An 18,427-nucleotide genomic window follows, 5' to 3' on the forward strand; every position below is an offset into this window, starting at 1 on the left:
GATAGTATTCATGTCTAGAATGTGGCTCCCATGTATGTATTTAGGGCACTACCGTCTTTTCAAACCCCCATGTTATTTTTAAGCCCCTATTTTATAAAAGACACTGCTGGGGATGTAAAGATATAGATGAAATAGTGCTTGCCCATAAGGAGCTTACAGTCTCTTATAAATTCTAAGATAGTCTTTCTTCCTCCTCCTATCCCTTACAATTCCCATAATTTCTATTTCAGATTCCTACTACTATCCTCCAGAATAATAGTTACCGTTGTTATTCCTTCAGTCTCTTAAAAGATAAAATACCTAAGGCAAGCCAAGAAATTATTAGCTGCTCTGCTATTGGCAAAGAATTGCATCAATTGTTTTGATATTTTCTTCACTGTAATGTAATGCTTCTATTCCAGACTTGTGATTTGTTTCTTGAACTTCTTGCATATATAGTTTCTGTCTGCTGAGGTGGTCTGTAGTATATTTTTATGCCAGTATTGCCTTTATTTTGAGCTCCATCGATGCTTATTCAGCGCTTTTTCTTTCATCAAGTTTCCCGTCAGTGATTCCTGAATTTTCTCTTGACTGTCTTTTTAATATGCTATACTAATGCATCTTGCCACCATCACTTATGTTCTTCCTTTTAAATAAGGGATACCATTCCATAGTCATTGTCTAGCAGGAGTCCTGTCCCACTGAGCCTCAGTGATGACGCTGTTCACTCGTTTTATTTGTATCCTGTCCTTGATGATCCTGTTTGAGTTTTCTTAAGAAAGATACTGGAGTGGTTTGCCATTTCCTTGTACAGATTATTTTACAGGTGCCTTTTACAAGGCATACAGGGTGAAATGACTTGCCTAGGGTTACTCAGCTTTTAAATGCCTGAGACCAGATTTGAGCTCTCATAAATGATAGATATTTGAGGTCAGATTCACTTCTTCACATCCCTGTCATCCATACTTCACTTCTCTGTGTGGTCCAGGTTTTGTGGCACCAATTCAAGGGCACTCTTTGCTCTAACATATTGCCTCTGTGCCTAGAGATGGGATGTTTGGTAAAGGCATGTTTTTGGGAAGTGAGAGTTTAAGGATATTTCTTTCTAAAGTGTTTGTGTTCTCTTTTTTGCCTCATGTGTGATGCAGTAACCATAGTTAAATTTTAATTTGCTGCCTTAAGATTTTGCAGAGTCTTGAAGTCATCACTTTGCACATAACCTTTTCAGTGTTCAGGCCTGATGATGCCAAAAGGTATAGAAAATGGTGTGAAATGTTCAGTGCTTGCTGGGTGTCCAAGCTCAAGTCAGGAGCAAGGAGAGGGGACCAGAGTGAGAATCAGAGGGACAGAGCTCTACTCTTTACCACCTTGATGTCCTCAGGAAATAATAGTAATAACAATAATAATGGCTATAGAGTGGTTTAAAATTGATAAATTGATCTTTATCGAGTATTTCACCTGATCTTCACAACAGCTCAAATAAAAGTGGTGATAATAATACTAATATTAGATAATAGCTCTAATTTTTATAATGTTTGGGGTACTTGAAATGTTATTAACCTCATTTTAAAAATGAGAAAACTGAAGTTCAGCGTGACTGTCCCTAAATCTTCCTGGGCTTCAGTGTCTCCATCTGTAAAATGAACAGAGCAACAGAATCATAAAATTGTAGATTTAATCCTGCAAGGGACCTTCAAGGCCATTCAGTTCAACCTCTTAATTTTAAAGGTGAGGAAAGATGAGGAAATTGAGGCTCAAAGATAGTGGCTTGTCCAAGGTCATATTAGTAAGTGAGGAAAATTTGAACATTAGACCTCTTGATTGAGGAGGCATAGAGGCACCATTAACCACCTTGCCAGGCTTCCTGCTTGAGCCATTTGGCTTAGATAGTCTCTAAAGTCCTCTTTTCATCTCTTAAATCCTTTGATTCCCCATGACTTTTTGGGTTGTGGGGGGGGGGGAGTCTAGGCAAGAGGGACAAAATCGCTGAGGTTGGTTTCTTTCCTAGTGGTTTGTACCATTAGCCTGAGGGTGTTGTACAGTAAATGAAGATCTCTGGTTATCTAAGCTTTCTAGTAATTGAGGTTTTATAGTAATTCACCATTGACAGCATCCACCTTCTTTCTAACCGATAAACTTAACAGTAGAGCTGAAGGTACATTTGTGCCTGTGGGATAAAGAGAGAAATCATCATGTTTTACAGTTGTGAGGTGACCCAATTCTTCAAGATGCATTAATCAACAAGTATTTATAGAGCATCTCCCATGTTCCTAGTCCTGTGCCAGGCACAGTGGGGCATAGGAAAGAAACAGCAAAGAAAAGAACTTGAGATTTCCTTTATTAAACATTTGTATCAGAAAAACTGTGAGGTCTAAGGATGAAACTTTTTTTTAACTCATACCAATTAAGATGTTACTATTTTTTTGATATACTTCAGTATTAGAAATATGAGTCTAAATACAGCATATAAAAGGCAATTAGTTTAATGTTAGTTACTTAAAATGAATGAGTAATGAAGATAAATGAGAAACATCAAGGACTAGGGAATAGATACTAATGAATTTGAAAATTGAAGAAATATTTATTAAATACTCTCTGTCTGCAAAGCAATATATTGGCCACTGGGGAGATGCAAGAGTTAGATAAGGATGGGAAGAAAAAAATAATCCATTAAGGCCTTTTTATGTTCTGGGTACTATGCTAAGAACTTTACAAATATTAGTTCATTTCTCTCAACAGTTGTGGAAAAGAGGTGCTATTACTAACTCCAATTGAAAGTTAAGGAAACTGAGGCAGAAGGTTAAGTGACTTGCTCACTTAATTATCTGAGTCTGGATTTGAATTCACTTCAACCTGATTTCGGGTCTGGTACTCTATCTACTGTGTCATCTGACTTCCTCTTAATAAAAGGATCCTCCATTCATGAGAGAATAATGCAGAAATATACCACAATGTATACTATTTCATGATAAGTGTATAATCAAGGTACATAACAGTGTGCCAATAGAGTCTAATGGAGAAAATTATTGCTACGTGTGTAATTCAGGAAGGTGCTTCCTGGATGAAGTGGCACTTCCCTATATTACAAAAAGGGCGTCAGTGACTAGGGATATTTGGCTTCTCTTATGTGGCCCACAGCCTACTAAAACCCATCAAAAATTTATTTTTTTCAGGTTCAGATTTGCAAGTTTGTGTTTCCAAGGGTCCAACATGTTGTTCACGGAAGATGGAAGAGAAGTATCAAATGTTGGCTCGCTTGAATATGGAACAGCTTCTTCAGTCTGCAAGTGTGGAGCTCAAGTTTGTGATTATTCAGAATGCTGCGGTGTTCCAAGGTGAGTAGTCGGGCAGGGGAGCTATGTGACTTCATCTTTTGGCCATTTAAATGCTAGCACTGTGTGTGTGTGTGTGTGTGTGTGTGTGTGTGTGTGTGCGCGCGCGTGCATGCCACACAGCAGAAGCAGCGCCTTTATCTGCCTTAGTCTCTGAAGTTAAAGTCTTCTGCTGAAGTGTCCTCATGATGGCTCAGACACACTTTCAGTCAAGATTTGCCTAAATTTTAGGAAAGCCAAGGGTTATCAAAGCTCATGGTCCAGATGTTCTCTGCTTGTCTGGGAAGTATTCACTAATCTCAGGAGGATTAACTGAATGGCAAGAAGGGTGAGGAAGGTTTTTTGCTTTCACTTTTTTTTTCATTTATTTTGCTTTCTCTCTTCTTTCTATGTACAGTATCTTAAGAAGTGAAGCCACATGTTGTAGTGGCTGGTAAGTCAGCCTTGGCATCAGGATAGACTTGAGATAGTACCCTGAGATATTAGCTGGGTGATTCAGAGCAGGTCACTTAACTTTTCTTTGTTCCAGACAGTTCTCCAAAACTATAAAATGGGCAAATTGCTTATCTCCATTGAGAGAGGGAATTCCCAACCCAGGAATTTTCCCACTCCACTGGGGATTTAAGATGGGAAAAGTAACTCAGACCTCTAATTTCAGTCTGGAATGAGATTGTACTGCTTCCTGGAGGTGGTTTTTGGATAGTCTTTATTTAACATACAGCTATTCTCATTTACAAAGTGAGAAAAATTGGCTTATTGGACACATTCTTTCTTCTTTGGAACTTGGCATCCTGCAAGTTTCTGTTCTTAGTAGCTGCCAAATGTTCTAATTTTGATCTCCATGTTCTCCTGTATGGTCCTTTGTCACTGCTCACATGACCCCACTCGGGGTTGGATTCCAGTTTCCTGTCACCTGTCATATTGCTGTAACCTTCTGCTGGTCTCCCTGCCCCAAGTCTCTCTCCATTCCAGTCCATTCACTCTTTAGCTCTCCAAGTGTTTTTTCCTACACTGCACATGTGACCACGTTATTCCCTTACATGATAAATTCCAATCTTTCCTTATTGCCTCTAGGACAGAATATAAACTCGGAGCATTTCTGGCCTGTCATTAAAGCCTGGCCCCAGACTAATTTACCAGACTCATTATCCCTTACTCCTTTCACCACATACTATAATCCAGCCAAACTGGCCTAGCTCCATGTCCCACCTCCATATCTCCATTGGCTGTCCCCTAGGCCTGGAACTTACTCTTTCCTCATCTCTGCCTCTTCCCTTCCCTCGTTTCCTTCAGAACTCAGCTCAAGCACTACTCTCTCCATGAAGCCTTTTTTTCCTAATCCTCCTTTAGTATGCTACGTGGTATTTATTTTGTTTGTGTACTGTATATGCATATATCTGTATTTCTTGTCTTCCCTCACTAGAATGTAAGCTTTTTAAATGCGGGGGCTATTTAGTTTTTGTCTAGGACACCAGTACCTAGCATGGCACCTGGCACATAGTAAGTTCTTAATAAGTGCCTTTTGAATGAATGAATCCTTGCCCCAGGTATGACTGATAAAGGTGTGGATGCCCCATCTCTAAAGGGCAGCTGAGTAAGGAGTCTTTCTTGCCTCAAAACTTAACTACCACACATGAATCTGTCTATATATTTGCTTCAGTTAGCATACATATGGAAAGGTCCAGGATTACCACGAGTACAAAAATCCAGATAATCCCCATGATGCACTAGTAACGAGTTAATGCAAGACTTGATGGGAAGGCCTTTAGCAAAGTTGAGTGTTTGTTGAATTGAATCTGATGGATCTCCTGTAGAAGATTTAGAGGAGGACACAGATGGGAATCAGAAAACATGAAAAATCATAGATGGACTGCAGTCTGTCACACCGGAGCCCACCTGGGTTGATGAGATTATGTACTTGTTGAAGTATAAGTGTTCAGAAAGGTCCTAGATCAGTTTTAAAAAACTGGATCAGTTAGACTGATGTGTTCAAGAAGCAAATGGGTTGGAAATGATGGGAAAATGGGATAGGTTTGAAAAGGGAAGAAAAGATTGAGCCAAATTATCTTCTGCCTCAGGGATACCTTTTAGTTGAATTATTCTACTTGTAGTTGGTTCATTTATAAACCGTGTGGTCCTTCAAAAGTTCTCTTAGACTGCTTGGTTGGGGAGAGAAGGCGCGGTGTTTCCTAGAGGTTTTTTTGGTGTGTGTATGTATGTAGAAAAAAGTTGAAGATTGCCTTTCATCTGATTTTCATAGTGGGGTATAGTTGAAAGGACCCTGCACCTGGGCTGGGACCACCAGGGTTAGAATCCCAGCTTTGCCATTTTCTACCCATGTGACCCTGGCAATGTCAGCTTATTTATTCAGGCATTAGTTTCTTCATCTGTAATGTGGAGCTCGGTCCCTTCCATCTCTAATATTTTCTGCTTGGTGACTACTTATCTGACTTAAGCTAAACAGGAACAACTACTAAATGTTCAAGAATAGATTGTAATTATGAAAGCGAGGTGATGGCTAGTCATGGAGGCAGGAAGACACAAGTTCAAATTCAGCCTCACGTGCTGTGTAGTTTTGTAATGGCTGGATAAAGCATTTCTGTCCACCTCACTCTTTAAATATCAATTGGGGATAATAGCACCTTCCTAACTCTCCCAGAATTGTTGTGAGGATCAAATGAAACAATATTGGTAAAAGTATTTTCACAATGTATAGCATTTAGTAAGTGCTGCATAATAAGTTGCTATTGTTATTAATTGTCCAAGTGCTTCGTTGCATGTCCCTTGTTCTCAAAGAGCACCGTGACATCAGGGAGGGAATGCCAGGATGTGCACATGAATTGGATTTAAGTGAGAGAGGTTGTGTAAGGTCACCTGCCTCACTTTCCTCTCCAGAGCCATCTGGATCCAGTGGCCAGATAGAGATCAGGACGACTGGAGGTGGCCCCGGGTGTAATGGGAGACCTTGGCTTTTGTAAGCTAAGGTCTTTAACAGTTCTTAATTTGACTGAGGTAATGCCTATTCGGGGATGAAGGCTAGGGCGCAATTAGGGGAAAGGCTCTCCTCTTTTATCTAGTTCCCCCAAAATATAAATAAATAAGTGAATGAATGAATCTGGGAGGGGTGTCAAAGTTCATAGTATAAGAGAGCAATCACTTGCCTCCTTCCTTTTTCCTCTGAATTATACTTTATGCTGAGCATTCATTCTGGGAACCCCTAAGGGCACAAAGAGGTTGCTGACTTCTAGCCATCACGCTGAGGATAATCCTTGTCCCAAATCCCTCATTTCTTCCTAGATCATTGGAACATTGTTGTGGTTCAGTCATGTCTGCTTCTTCATGACCCCATTTAGGGTTTTCTTGGCAAAGAGATTGGAGTGGTTTGCCATTTTCTTCTCCAGCTCATTTTATGGACTAGGAAATGAGGTAAACATGGTGAAGTGACTTGCCTAGGGTCATATAGCCAATTAGTATCTGAGGTTTGATTTGAGCTTGGGCCCCCCCTGTCTCTAGGCTTGGGGTTTTATTCACAATGCCACCTAGCTGCTCTGGTCACTAGAATAATTTCCCATATTTGCCGCTTTTGATTTGCCCATCTGAGAGATTTACTATCATGATTTAATATTTCTCTCTGCAACCATTTCACAGAGAAGTATGTTTAGCTTGTCTTGGAATCATAATCTTTTGAAGTAATCGCTAGCCCAATTGGGATATGTTTATTTCTTAGTCTCTGGAAAACTGGTCAGTAGATGCTCCTGAATCTGGAAGGGACTTCAGAGGCCAACAACAGCAACAACGACAATCCCATCCTCTTATTTTACAGATGAGGAAACTGAGGCCCTGGAACATTTAGTGATATGTTCAAAGTGGCATAGGTAGTAAGTGTCAGAGATGGTACCAGAACCTGGATCCATACCCACATCAAGCTGTTGAGGACTTCTGGTAGAGAGAGCTTTTGTAGTTAAGTTTTCAAGAGGACTTTTACCCTTATAAATTGAACTTAGGGTACTTGGCTACAGAAACTGGAGTATTTTCTTCCTAATAGCATTTTGTTAATGATTGGCGCAGTAAAAGAAAGTTGTTTATTTTCATTGTTTGCCTCATTTGCTCATTTTCATTTATTTAGATGTGCTTGGTAATACGGGTGTGGGGTGGGGGAGTAGGGGCAACCCAGTGTTTCTCTGTTTCTGCTTAATTAATTCTTCTTGGGAAAACTCTGAAAGTAGGAAAATTGCCTTTCCTTTTTCCCTTCTTCCCTGTTCTCCAGTACTACTACTTTTTCCATTTTATTTCTTCTTTTTCCCTCCTAAAGCCTGTGATGATTGTCTAACTTATAAACAACCATTTTCCTATTTGGTTGAGGGTAAGCCAGTCTTCTCTCCATTTCCTACTGAGAACACAGGCTTCATATGAATAGCTGCCTTATCATGGCTTCCAAGGCACCATGATGCTTAGGCCCTAGCTTGGCCTCTGCCTGCATCTGGGACTTGGCAGCCATTGATGCTGTCATTTCATGTTTTGATTAAATGTGTCCTGGCAATGTTTGTTCTGCTTGATTGACTGCCTTCCATTCTGTGTGACTGCCGAAGGTCATCCTTTTTCTTTAGGTCATTTGGCTCAGGGCAGTTGACCTTGAATGAGGTGAGTTCTTATGACTGGAATCAGTTGTAACCTTTGTTATTAGAAACTTGTGTCACTGGTGTAATTTGTCCTGGAACAGATTGCCATCCAGAATAGGACCTTGGAGTTGGGTTTCTTTAGCTGACATTTGATCTGAAACTTCAGGTCTCATTGAGACCAGAGTCTCTTTTCAAGGCTACTGTGTGATGGGATTTTTCTCGTTGCCAGAGTCCTCGTGGCTGAGCTCTGTTTTTTGTTAAAAGTGGATGGTAGCACCTCAGTAAGAGTTCTCAGAGATCCTGTTCAGTAAGGCCTGGGTCTAGCCCTACAATCACTGGTGTTTCTTCAGTGCTGGTGCTCTCCTGATCCTCTAGCTCCTGGCCCTTCTGCCTCAGGCCAAACAAGAATTGTGTTTCCCAGAGCCCCATTCTCCCAGGAATCATGAGCACAGGCCAGAATTCCTGGAGGTTCAGCCTTACTGGAATTTTGCCACCGGAGATGGTACCAAAACTTACCTAAGATCATTGAAGGGCCTTGAAACCCTACTGCCACCTAGAGCTTCTGTGTGGACTGGATTCCATTGCTAAGCCCCGATTCTAGATTTCATTCCACTATATTGTATAGCATAGCATCCGGATGATCTCTTCATAGCCTCCAGTGACCAAAGTTAATTGCTGGTAATATCCAATGGCTAGTGCTTGTTGGAGGGAATAGCAACTCTTGGTGTATCATTCTGTGCAGGTGCTCCAGCATGGTAAATGTGTCTCCTTGGGATGGCTGTGGCTTTCCATATTGAGAGTTGTTCTTTGCACAGTTACAGTTATTTCTTTGTGTGCTTGAAATACTTTTCAACATGGGATCGTGTAATGATATGCTGTCAGAGCACCTAGACTTGAGGTTCAACTCTACTAGCTGTGTCTCTGGAGCATTTGGCTTCTGTTCTCTGAGCTTCAACTTTTCTGCTATAAGCCGGGGATAATCCCTAGGCTGCCTTCCTCCTCCTGGTTGTGACAGTTGAATAAAATGGATGGGTTAAAACCCATTGACAAGTAATTTACAGATTGGAGAGGGTTCCTGGTCTCCAAACCTTTTTTGGGGGGTACCTGCAAGACTCCTGAGGAAGGCCGGACAAAGAAAGGCATTATTTTCTCCATCCTTTCACCTGAATTCAAACAGCTACCCTGGGAAGGCGATTCAATTCAACAAACATTAAGTGCCTACTGCATGCTCAGCATTGAGCTACACCCAGAGGAGGTGTAAGAGTCAAAAAAGATATTTTCAATACTTCTTGGAGCTTGCAATTCCCTCTCCCCTGCCTCTCTCTCTCTGTCTCTGTCTCCTGTTTCTCTCGCTGGCTGGCTGGCTGTGTGTGTGTGTGTGTGTGTGTGTGTGTGTGTGTGTGTGCGTGCATGTGTGTGTAGCTACAGTACATTCCCTCAATGATTGTACCATGAAACACAGAACGTGGTAAGTATGTAGAACACAATTAGCACACCACACAAGTTATGAGAGGTAAAAAAAATCATTTATGGCTTAAGAAGAATTTTGTGCAGTTTTGTAGAGGAATTTAAGCTGAGGCTTTGAAATCCTATCCATTTTAAATGTGGAGATGGGGGAAGGACAATTCCAAGCCTAGGAAATGATGGTAGCTACTGTTCAGAGCAGGACATGGTGGGGGAAAGGGTTTTATGGCAGCTGACATCAAGGGGGGCTTAGTTTGGTTGGAGCACAGTGTGGAGGAGGGAGCATTGTTCGATCCCCGGAGGATTCTTCATGACTCCACACGCCCTACTGTCTATGGGGCTTTCTTGGCAAAGATACTTGGAATGGTTTGCATTTTCTTTCTCCAGTGACAGAGGTTAAGTATCACCCAGGGTCACACAACTAGTACACGTCTAAGGCTGGTTTTGAACTCGGAGTCTTTCTGACTGCAGGCCCAGGGCTCTATCCACTGAGTCACCTAGGTGCCTCCTAGATTTTACATGCCTCCTCAGAGCTGGAAATGAATCAGCTCTGAAGAAGGGAGGAGGATAAGAAAAAGGAGGTTGGTGTCAGACCGTTGAAGTTGTTGAAGGTCGGGACAACTAGTTCACAGCTTACTTGGCAGATAGCACGGGCATACAGAAGGAACAATATACAAAGAAAGAATTACCAGGAATCCCCAGAGAAAGAAACTGGGATTAAAAAGATAATTAGCTCATAGCTCTAGGGTTCAAGGAGAACTCTGAGGCTGCCTAGTCCAGCTCTCAGGGCCAATGAATTCAGTCAGCTTTTTTTTTTTCCCTATCACACAGTGAAGGAGCTGGGAAAGGAGTGATTAGGAGAGGTAAGGAGGATACTGGAAGAGGAAAGTGCCTCTGAAGCTGAAGGAGAGAGTGTTAAGGGAGCAAGAGGTTGGAAGTGATGAGTTCTATGGAGAAGTTGAGTAGGATATAAAGATTGAGGAAAAGACTGTTGATTTGACAATAAAAGAGATTGGTGATCCTTGGAAAGCAGTTTCAGTAGCAGCATAGGGACAGAAATCAGATTGTTAAGGGATTGAGTAGGTAAAAAAAGGTCATAGAAGCATTGGGTATAGATTTGCTATACATGGGGAGCAGGAATTTGGTGTACATCAAGGTAAATTTAAAAAAATTAATAATGGAGGATACTTAAACATGTTTTTGTTTTTTTTTTTTTTTTTTTTTTTTTTTTTTTTTAATAATAAATTTTATTTTATTTAATAATAACTTCGCATTGACAGAATCCATGCCAGGATAATTTCTACACGACATTATCCCTTGCAATCACTTATGTTTCGTTTTTTCCCCCTCCCTCCCTCCTCCCCCCCCCCCCCCCAGGATGGCAAGCAGTCCTATATATGCTAAACAACTTAAACATGTTTTTGTAGGCAGATGATGAAGTCAACGGAGAAAAAATTGAAAATGCACCAGAGAGAAATGATTGTAGAAGTAGGGAGAAGGATTTAAGGGAAAACTTAGTCTTTTGGCAAAAAGTAAACATGTTTTCCTCAGTGAATCCCCTGAAGTTTTGAAGTGTAGAAGATGAGAATTGAGGGAGTTCCTACTGGCTGGTCTTGATATCAGTTAAAACAGAGATATAGTCATCTTCTGTGATTGTGGGTAATTAGATAGGGGATCAATAAGTGTTAAATATGATTGCCTCAGGCCCAGTTGATAGTTTTATAGTTTAAACTTATAATGGATGAAATCAGTGACTTTCTCAGCCATTTCCAGGAGCAGGAGGGAATAGTGGGGGTATTCTAAGGTTGAGGATTAGTAGATGGGGAATGACTGAGGAATTTTAGGGTGATAACAAATCCTGTGGTGGCAACTGATGGATTAAGACTGGGTAGACAGAGAAATTGAAGCTTGAGTACAAGAGTCGGTCTAGAATCTAGGGGAGGGGTTGAGGAGTTAGAGCTAATGATGAGGATAAAATTTACTTTTAATTACAGAATCAGCAGAGTGTTAGAGTTGGAGATTTGGACATTATCTAATCTAGCCCTTTCATTTTACAGCAGAGGAAACTGGGTCCCAGAGCAGAACAGAGACTTGTGCTACTTAATATGGTAGAGTCGGAATTCAAACTGAAGCCTTCTGTCTCGAAATGTAGTACAATGGGCATTCAGAAGCGAAATGGAAGAATGTATTGTGCTTAGAGAGGAGCATTTCCAGGCCTACCATTTTGGAGGAGGAAAGACAAGATGATTCAGTGGAAAGAGCTCTGGATCCTGGGTTCTATTCCTAGCCTCTGTCTCTTACTACGTGGGTGATCTTGGAAAAGTCACTTCCCCTCTCACTTTATTCATGGGGGACAGTTTGGACTAGAATGATCTCAGTTCATTCATTTTCAGTTCTAAATCTAATCTATGGTACCCATTGTAGAGCATTCCAGGATTTGTGATGTTCCTCAAAGGAGAATCGGGTTTCAGTTAAAAAGTAAGCATGTAAAAGAGTGCTCTGAAGAGCCTTAGGAGAGCATGAGAGGAATAGGAATGTAGAAGTCACAATGCACTGGGCTACAATAGGCTAGAGGAGGAACAGAGTTAATCTGGGTAGAAGCTAATCTAGAAGAGAATCAGAAGGTAATGATGGATTCAAACTGGATAATAGAGCTTAATGAATGAGTAGATTGGGAGGCTAACAAGGGGTGTTGCCAAGTAGTTGGTATTCAGTTAATGGAAAAATTTGGGAATAGGTATTTTGTTTAAATTGCCATTTAAGTGTCTGTGAGTGGATATTGCCATAGCAGAATGTGCCTGGTCAAGATTGTACCAATTCCGAAGTTCTAACTGGAATATTTGTATGACTTCAGGTTGCCGTGGTAGAGTGTGCCCTCAGCTGATCATCTTTCCATTGTCTGGATGGTAGGAGTAAGGCCTCCAACAGGGGTGGACATGAAAGAACAGGACCACTCTCAGCGTCCGCCACGCTTCCGTGGTGGTATGAGGCGCTTTCAGGGGGGAGAGCGCGAGCATCTAGTAAGAAGAGGGGAAAGAGGAGCTGGACCACGACGGGGTTTCTGTCCTAGGATGCCCCAATTCCAACATGATACTCTCCATTTTGGCAGTGGAAGGAGCAGAGGTGAAAGAGTGATAGCGCACTCGGTGAACTTTGTTAGAGTATCTCGTTCTTTCCCAAATACTGCTCGTTTACCCGAGGCTTTTATGAGGGACGATGGGGCCAGAGCCATGCCAATGCCCTATCCTTGGTGGCCTCATCCCTTCTCTGATGAAGTCTATGGACCTGTGATGGGGCCTGGAGAGGGGAGAGGTAGAATGGCGGGCCATCCAAACAGGTTTCAGGGCTTTCATGGTGGTCCTCGTGGACCTCCACGTGGGGTAGGAAATGGAAGAGGTAGAAAACCTGCCCAGATGAACAGGCCTTGGGCCTTTCCTGACTTATTCCATCTTGCTGATCATGGAGATATGAGAGCTAGAGGAACTGCCCATTTCAGAAGGCCTCCAACTTTCCCCTTTGGTCTTCCTGAGGGTATGGCTGGGGTAGGAGATTCAAGAGGAAGTACAGATCCCAGAAGGTCTAGGGCTTTCCGTAATGGTCCCCGTGGAGCTGCAGTTGGACGAGGAAATCCCAGATTCAGACCAAATCCCCAACCTATGGGGACCTTCCCTGATGGTTTACCTCGTGGAGCCATGGGTGGACCAGGAGAAGGAAGAGTGAGAGTAAATATTCAGTCCAGGAGATGTTGGTTCTTCCGTGATTCTTTCCATAGAGCTGTATTTGGAGTAGGCAATAGAAGATCTAAAATAACTGGCTATCCTGGGAGCTCTTGGAATTACCCTGATAGTTTTCAGGGAGCTATGGGTGGGCCAGCAGATGAAAGAATGAGAGGAAGTGACCATTTCAGAAGATCATGGGCTTTCCCTGATGTGACTATGATTACTACACATATAGAGCGAAGAGTTAGAAGAGGTACCTTTTTCAGAGGGCCTCAGGTCTTCCCTGATGCTTTTCGTGGAGGCATGTTTGGGAGAGGAAATGGAAGATTTAGGGGAGCTGCCTATCCCAGAGCGCATCAAGTCTTTTCTGATGCTTTTCGTGGAAGAGTAATTGGGAGAGGAGATGGAAGAGTAATTGGGAGAGGAGATGGAAGACCTATGGTATCTGGCTACCCCAGGAGGTCTCGGAACTTCCATAATGTTGTCCATGGAACAGGAGATGGAAGACTTAGAATAATTGACCACATCAGGATGTCTCAGGCTATCCCTCAAGGGTTCCCAGGACCCGCGGTTGGGGCAAGAGATGGAAGAGCTTTAGTAAGCACTTACCATAGGGACTATCAACCTTTCCTGGATTGGTCTCCATGGAGCTATAATTGGGCCTGGCATAGGAACGGCTAGAGTATCAGGCCATTCCAGAGTTTTTTAGCCCTTCAGTGATGATTTCTATGCAGCTATATATACTAGGAGATAAAATGATCCATGGCCCATCTGATGTGATTTTAGGCCTTCCTTAAGAGTTTACTTAAAGTTATGGTTGAGACAAGAGATAGAAGAACATGATAAGTGGCCCAACTCTTTGGAACTTGGGCCCTCTCTGAAAATTTCAAGTTTTAGAGGAGGAGATAGAATAGTTTGAATGTTGCTCTATTCCAGATCTCAAAACTTTCCCAAAGGCCTCAGAACGGTGGGGTAAAACTGGAAGAGTTAGGGAGTATCACCTTTCCCAGGTGCTTTCAGGTCCTCAAACACTATTCTTTTAAGTGGCTTAAAGCTCACTGAAACAGTTTATGTTGGGCTTCCAGCATTGTGGGCTCTAGAGGATCATCCTCTCAAATCTTGTTCTCAGCTGTTGTTTTTCAGGTTCCCCCTCATGGAGGGCATGTTTTTTAGCTTAAATGTTTATGTTCTATGCAATATCTAAGAATAAAGATACTTTCTGCTCTATTGGAATTTTCTTCCTTGTTTCCATAATTGCGAATGACATTTTGGTTGGGAATGGGGAATCAGTCTTCTCACTGATTCTGTTACTATTAGAGGACAGCTCTCTGAGTGCTGAGTCCAATGACCCCACCAAGACTGAAGACCTGGGATCTTTTTTGACTTTTGTTTCATCTAGACAGGTTACAGAAAACCTGTGCATAAATAAATAGGATTACACACAGACACAATTTACAACAGAGGGCTTCTCTTCCCTAGAAGTGAAGCTGAAAAGTTGGATACTGGTGATCTCCCTCCCTAAAGCATCCTAAATCCTTCTCTGGCCTATTATGGGCTCTTTATAAACAGTGCTTGTAATATCAGGTGGTTGGCCCCCAGTTTTATTCTTGTCAGAAAGACATCTCCTGGGGCTTCTTTGAGGAGCCTCCAGGTAGCTGATATTGTTTGTGTTGAAAGGATGGATACATTCAACTCCTCTCCATCCAAGGAGGACAAAAACAAAGTCAAGAAATTTGCCTCTTTCTTTTCTCCCCTTTGTCTTTCCATCTACCCTTCATAATTTTGAAACAGATTTTTTTTGTCTGGCTTGCCCTCCCACCACTACCAGCCTCTTAATAAATCTGGCCAAGGTTAGTACACAAGCAAAGAGCAACTCCTCGAGACAATTATGGTTAAAATAACTTTAGGCGCTTTAATCAAGCAAAGCCTTTTGTCTTGCTCTCCACCCCCTTCACAGTTAATACGTGATTAAATAATGACTTCAATGTTGAGGAACACGTTTTTGAGATTAAATCATTTATTAATTTAGATTTTAAAAAATAATACAAGTTTTTAAGGCTCCAAGTTATATTCTCCATCTTTCTTTCCACTCCTCCTGGTCCACACCCCCTCCCCACACTGGCCTGTTATCCCTCTTGTTTTTTCATGTTTCTCTGCATGGGTCTCACTAGACCTGAGCCTTGTTAAGGTCCAGGACATAAACTGATGTTATTGTGACATAGCCCTTTCTTCTTGGAAAATAATCCACAGGAGGGAATAATTACATTGGCTTTTAATAAGAACTTAACTCATTTATTACACTAAATGTAACAACATTAAGCCAAATAGAAGAAATTTGGGAACACATACTATGAACATGAGGTAAAGTTACATATCCTCAAAAAATGTGAATTATTAATCAAACCACTCAGCTGTATAGTAAAGCTCTAGTAATCCCATTATAAAAGAGTGAATTTCTCATCAGAGTCCAGAAGATGGTGAGTTTAATTAGTTCATTTTGATGGCTTCCTGACTCAGGAAAATATCTTTGGTTACCAACTTTAAAAATGGAAAGAGTTTGAGAAAAGGAAGAGAAGTCAGAAAAAGAAGGCAGAGGAATGATAGGAAAGGAAGGAAGGAAGATAATTCTAAAACAGGACATGAGCTGGGAAAAGGATCTTGGAGCTTCCTTCTCTAGTCAAACCCCTTTATTTTACAAAGGAGGGAACTAAAAAGTCATCCATGGAATACAACTTGTCCAGAGTCGCATGGCTGAGGAGAGGAGAATGTTCCAGTAAAACAGGTGTGAACAGTAGTGTCCTGAGTAAGATGAGGACCAATTACATGACTTAATAATTAAGTCTTTGGGGTGGGGTGATGAACCTCCTTAAGGGAAAAAAAAAACTTTTCTAAACTTAATGCCTTTGGATATACATTATGCTAATTTCAAGTCATTCTTCTTTTCCTTAAAGTAGGTTTTTTCTTATCAAAGTTGACCCAGGTACCACATGAAGCTGAAAGTAATAAAAACATATTGAACAAAATTGTAAGTCTGACTTTTTACCCATTTGATTATGTCTTACTTTCCAGTTGGTGAGGTTTTATGCTCTATCTACAGTGTGGTTTTGTTGTCTCTCTTCCAACCGGGGAGAAGGATTTCGTGCTTCTAAGACCTTTCCAGCCAGGTGAACATCTGTATTGGAGCCTCGACATTGGCAGCCTATTAAGATGGCTTAAAAAGTTGTCTTGCCACCATTTTCTTTCCTCCAGAAAATATATCCTGCTCATCCAGCCTCTGCAGAGGGAGGCTCAAGCAGCACTGGGTAGAATCCTGCCTGAATTCAATGCCATGTTATTCCTTGTATTCATTTTTGGATAGATGTTTGCTCCTAGCACCTAACATGGCACTGAACACACAATAGGATAGACTTGAGAGTTGAAAAAGGACCTAAGAGATCATCTCTTCTTATTTTCTCCTTTTAAAGATGGAAAAACTTAGAGAAGTCAAATGATTTTTTTAATCACACAGGTACTAAGTAGTAGAGCTGAAATTTGACCCTGGTCTTCTGGCTTCAAATCTAGCATCAGTTTTATTAATGCTAATGATTTCCTAGTAGGAGGCAAAGTAGAGGAAGAGGATTGTAGTCTTTCCATGATATATACTAGTACAGCAACATTTCCTAACACCTCATAAAAGATAACACACACATACACTCTCTTTAGAGTTCATTTTAATACTCTTCAGTTTGACATCTACAGGGTTTTGCTGGTCTGACCAATGCCGTTTGGCCAGATGGTATTATTTTGCACCAAATTTAATTTCTTCCTGCCAAAGCTTTAGACTTCTTTTCACTGATAAAGATCAGGGGAAATTGTCTGGCATTTACAAATCCCATCCAGGCGTATCTGTTACAATGCTCACTTAGCAAAGTTTATTAGATTATTAGGGTTTTAAAACCCTTGGGCTTCTTCATTATTGAAGTTAAAAAACACACACATCCCCAAACATCTTCAACAAATTTAAGTGGTATAATTAGACACTGGACTTGTCTTACAGGCATTTTAGAATTATGAAAATGATTTAAATAGCATTTGGCTCCTGAGGAACTGGCCGAGTTTGACAGTGATACAATCCAAAGGAGTTATGAATGGAATGGAATTTAGATACTTTCTGTCTACTTAGGGTAGAGAGGGTTTAAAAATTATTTTGTAACTGAAATAAGTTTGCTATGGTTAATTAAGAAGTGATCCACATAGGTAATTATCTACAGCATACCACACTGCATCTCATTGCTCCCTTTTTAGTTGCTGTAGTCCAAGAGTAGTTAGAACCAGAACTGGAGCCTGGAATCATGGCTTGAGGAAAGAAACAATCATGTCTTTCCCTCACAGTTAATTTCATGCTTGTGGAAGTCCCTGATGGAAAAGTATCCTCAAATTCTTAAATAATCTTTTTTAGGTTTTGGAGGATTTTTATTTATTAAATACTATTTAATTTTTTCAAACACATGTAAAGGTAGTTTTCAACATTCATCTTTTTAAAACTTTTGTGGTCTAAGTTTTCTCCCTCCTTTCCTCCCCAAGACAGCAAGCAATCTGATATAGGTTAAATATGTACAATTCTTTTATTCATATTTCCATATTTGTCACATTGTGTAAGAAAAATCAAAAGGGTGAAAACCATGAGAGAAAAACCTGAACAAACAAAAACAGAAAAATACTATGCTTTCGTCCACATTCAGTCTCCATAGTTTTCTCTATTAGCAATGTGATCGGCATTTCTATCTCAAGTCTATTAAATAGCCTTTATTAATAATATCTGAGTAATACAAGAAATAAGATAGTATTTTTGTGATGCTGGGAACAATTTTCAAAATGTTTGCACACAGCAACTTCAGGAATTTCACATGATGTGATATTGATTCTCTGATTCTAAGTTATAATCCACAGTATGACTATAATACTACACAGCATAGAAGATGCTGAAATGTCAAAGACAAAGCCAAGCAAAAAAATGTTTAAATTATCGTCCACCAGTGAGTTCTCCAGCTCTAATTTTACTACATGATATTTTTACTTATGCCAAAGTTTCCTATTATGAGGAGTGGTGGTCTACTGAGCAAATGAATAGCAGACCTAAGATTGTAGGAGGCATGTTTAACTTAGTTGAGAAAACAAGTTGTCTTCAAGGACTTCAGCAAACTCATTAATTAGGTGCATGCAAATAATGCTAGTTTCCAGTGGATTATTTGCTCAGTAAGATAAACCTAGCAAGACATCCTCTTGCAACCACTTTAGCCATTGGTTTAAATTCGTGTAGATGTTGATAAAAGTA

The 18,427-nt window shown here is 40.8% G+C and overlaps 1 protein-coding gene across 2 annotated transcripts in view; it reads left to right on the forward strand.

Moving 5' to 3' along the window:
- GPC3 (glypican 3) overlaps positions 1-18,427 on the forward strand; it is a 703,653-nt gene that overhangs the window by 33,766 nt on the left and 651,460 nt on the right. Inside the window, exons 1-2 of one of the 2 annotated variants that reach the window (XM_051968696.1) lie at positions 3,219-3,314; positions 12,249-14,340. In XM_051968696.1, the coding sequence (XP_051824656.1) occupies positions 12,298-13,794 (1,497 nt within the window). In that variant the 5' untranslated portion in view covers positions 3,219-3,314; positions 12,249-12,297 and the 3' untranslated portion in view covers positions 13,795-14,340. Of the gene's footprint in view, positions 1-3,152; positions 3,315-12,248; positions 14,341-18,427 lie in introns of those variants that run through there. The other variant, XM_051968697.1, reaches the window with a different exon arrangement.

Source organism: Antechinus flavipes, chromosome X (assembly GCF_016432865.1).
Source record: "Antechinus flavipes isolate AdamAnt ecotype Samford, QLD, Australia chromosome X, AdamAnt_v2, whole genome shotgun sequence".
NCBI classification, from domain to species: domain Eukaryota; kingdom Metazoa; phylum Chordata; class Mammalia; order Dasyuromorphia; family Dasyuridae; genus Antechinus; species Antechinus flavipes.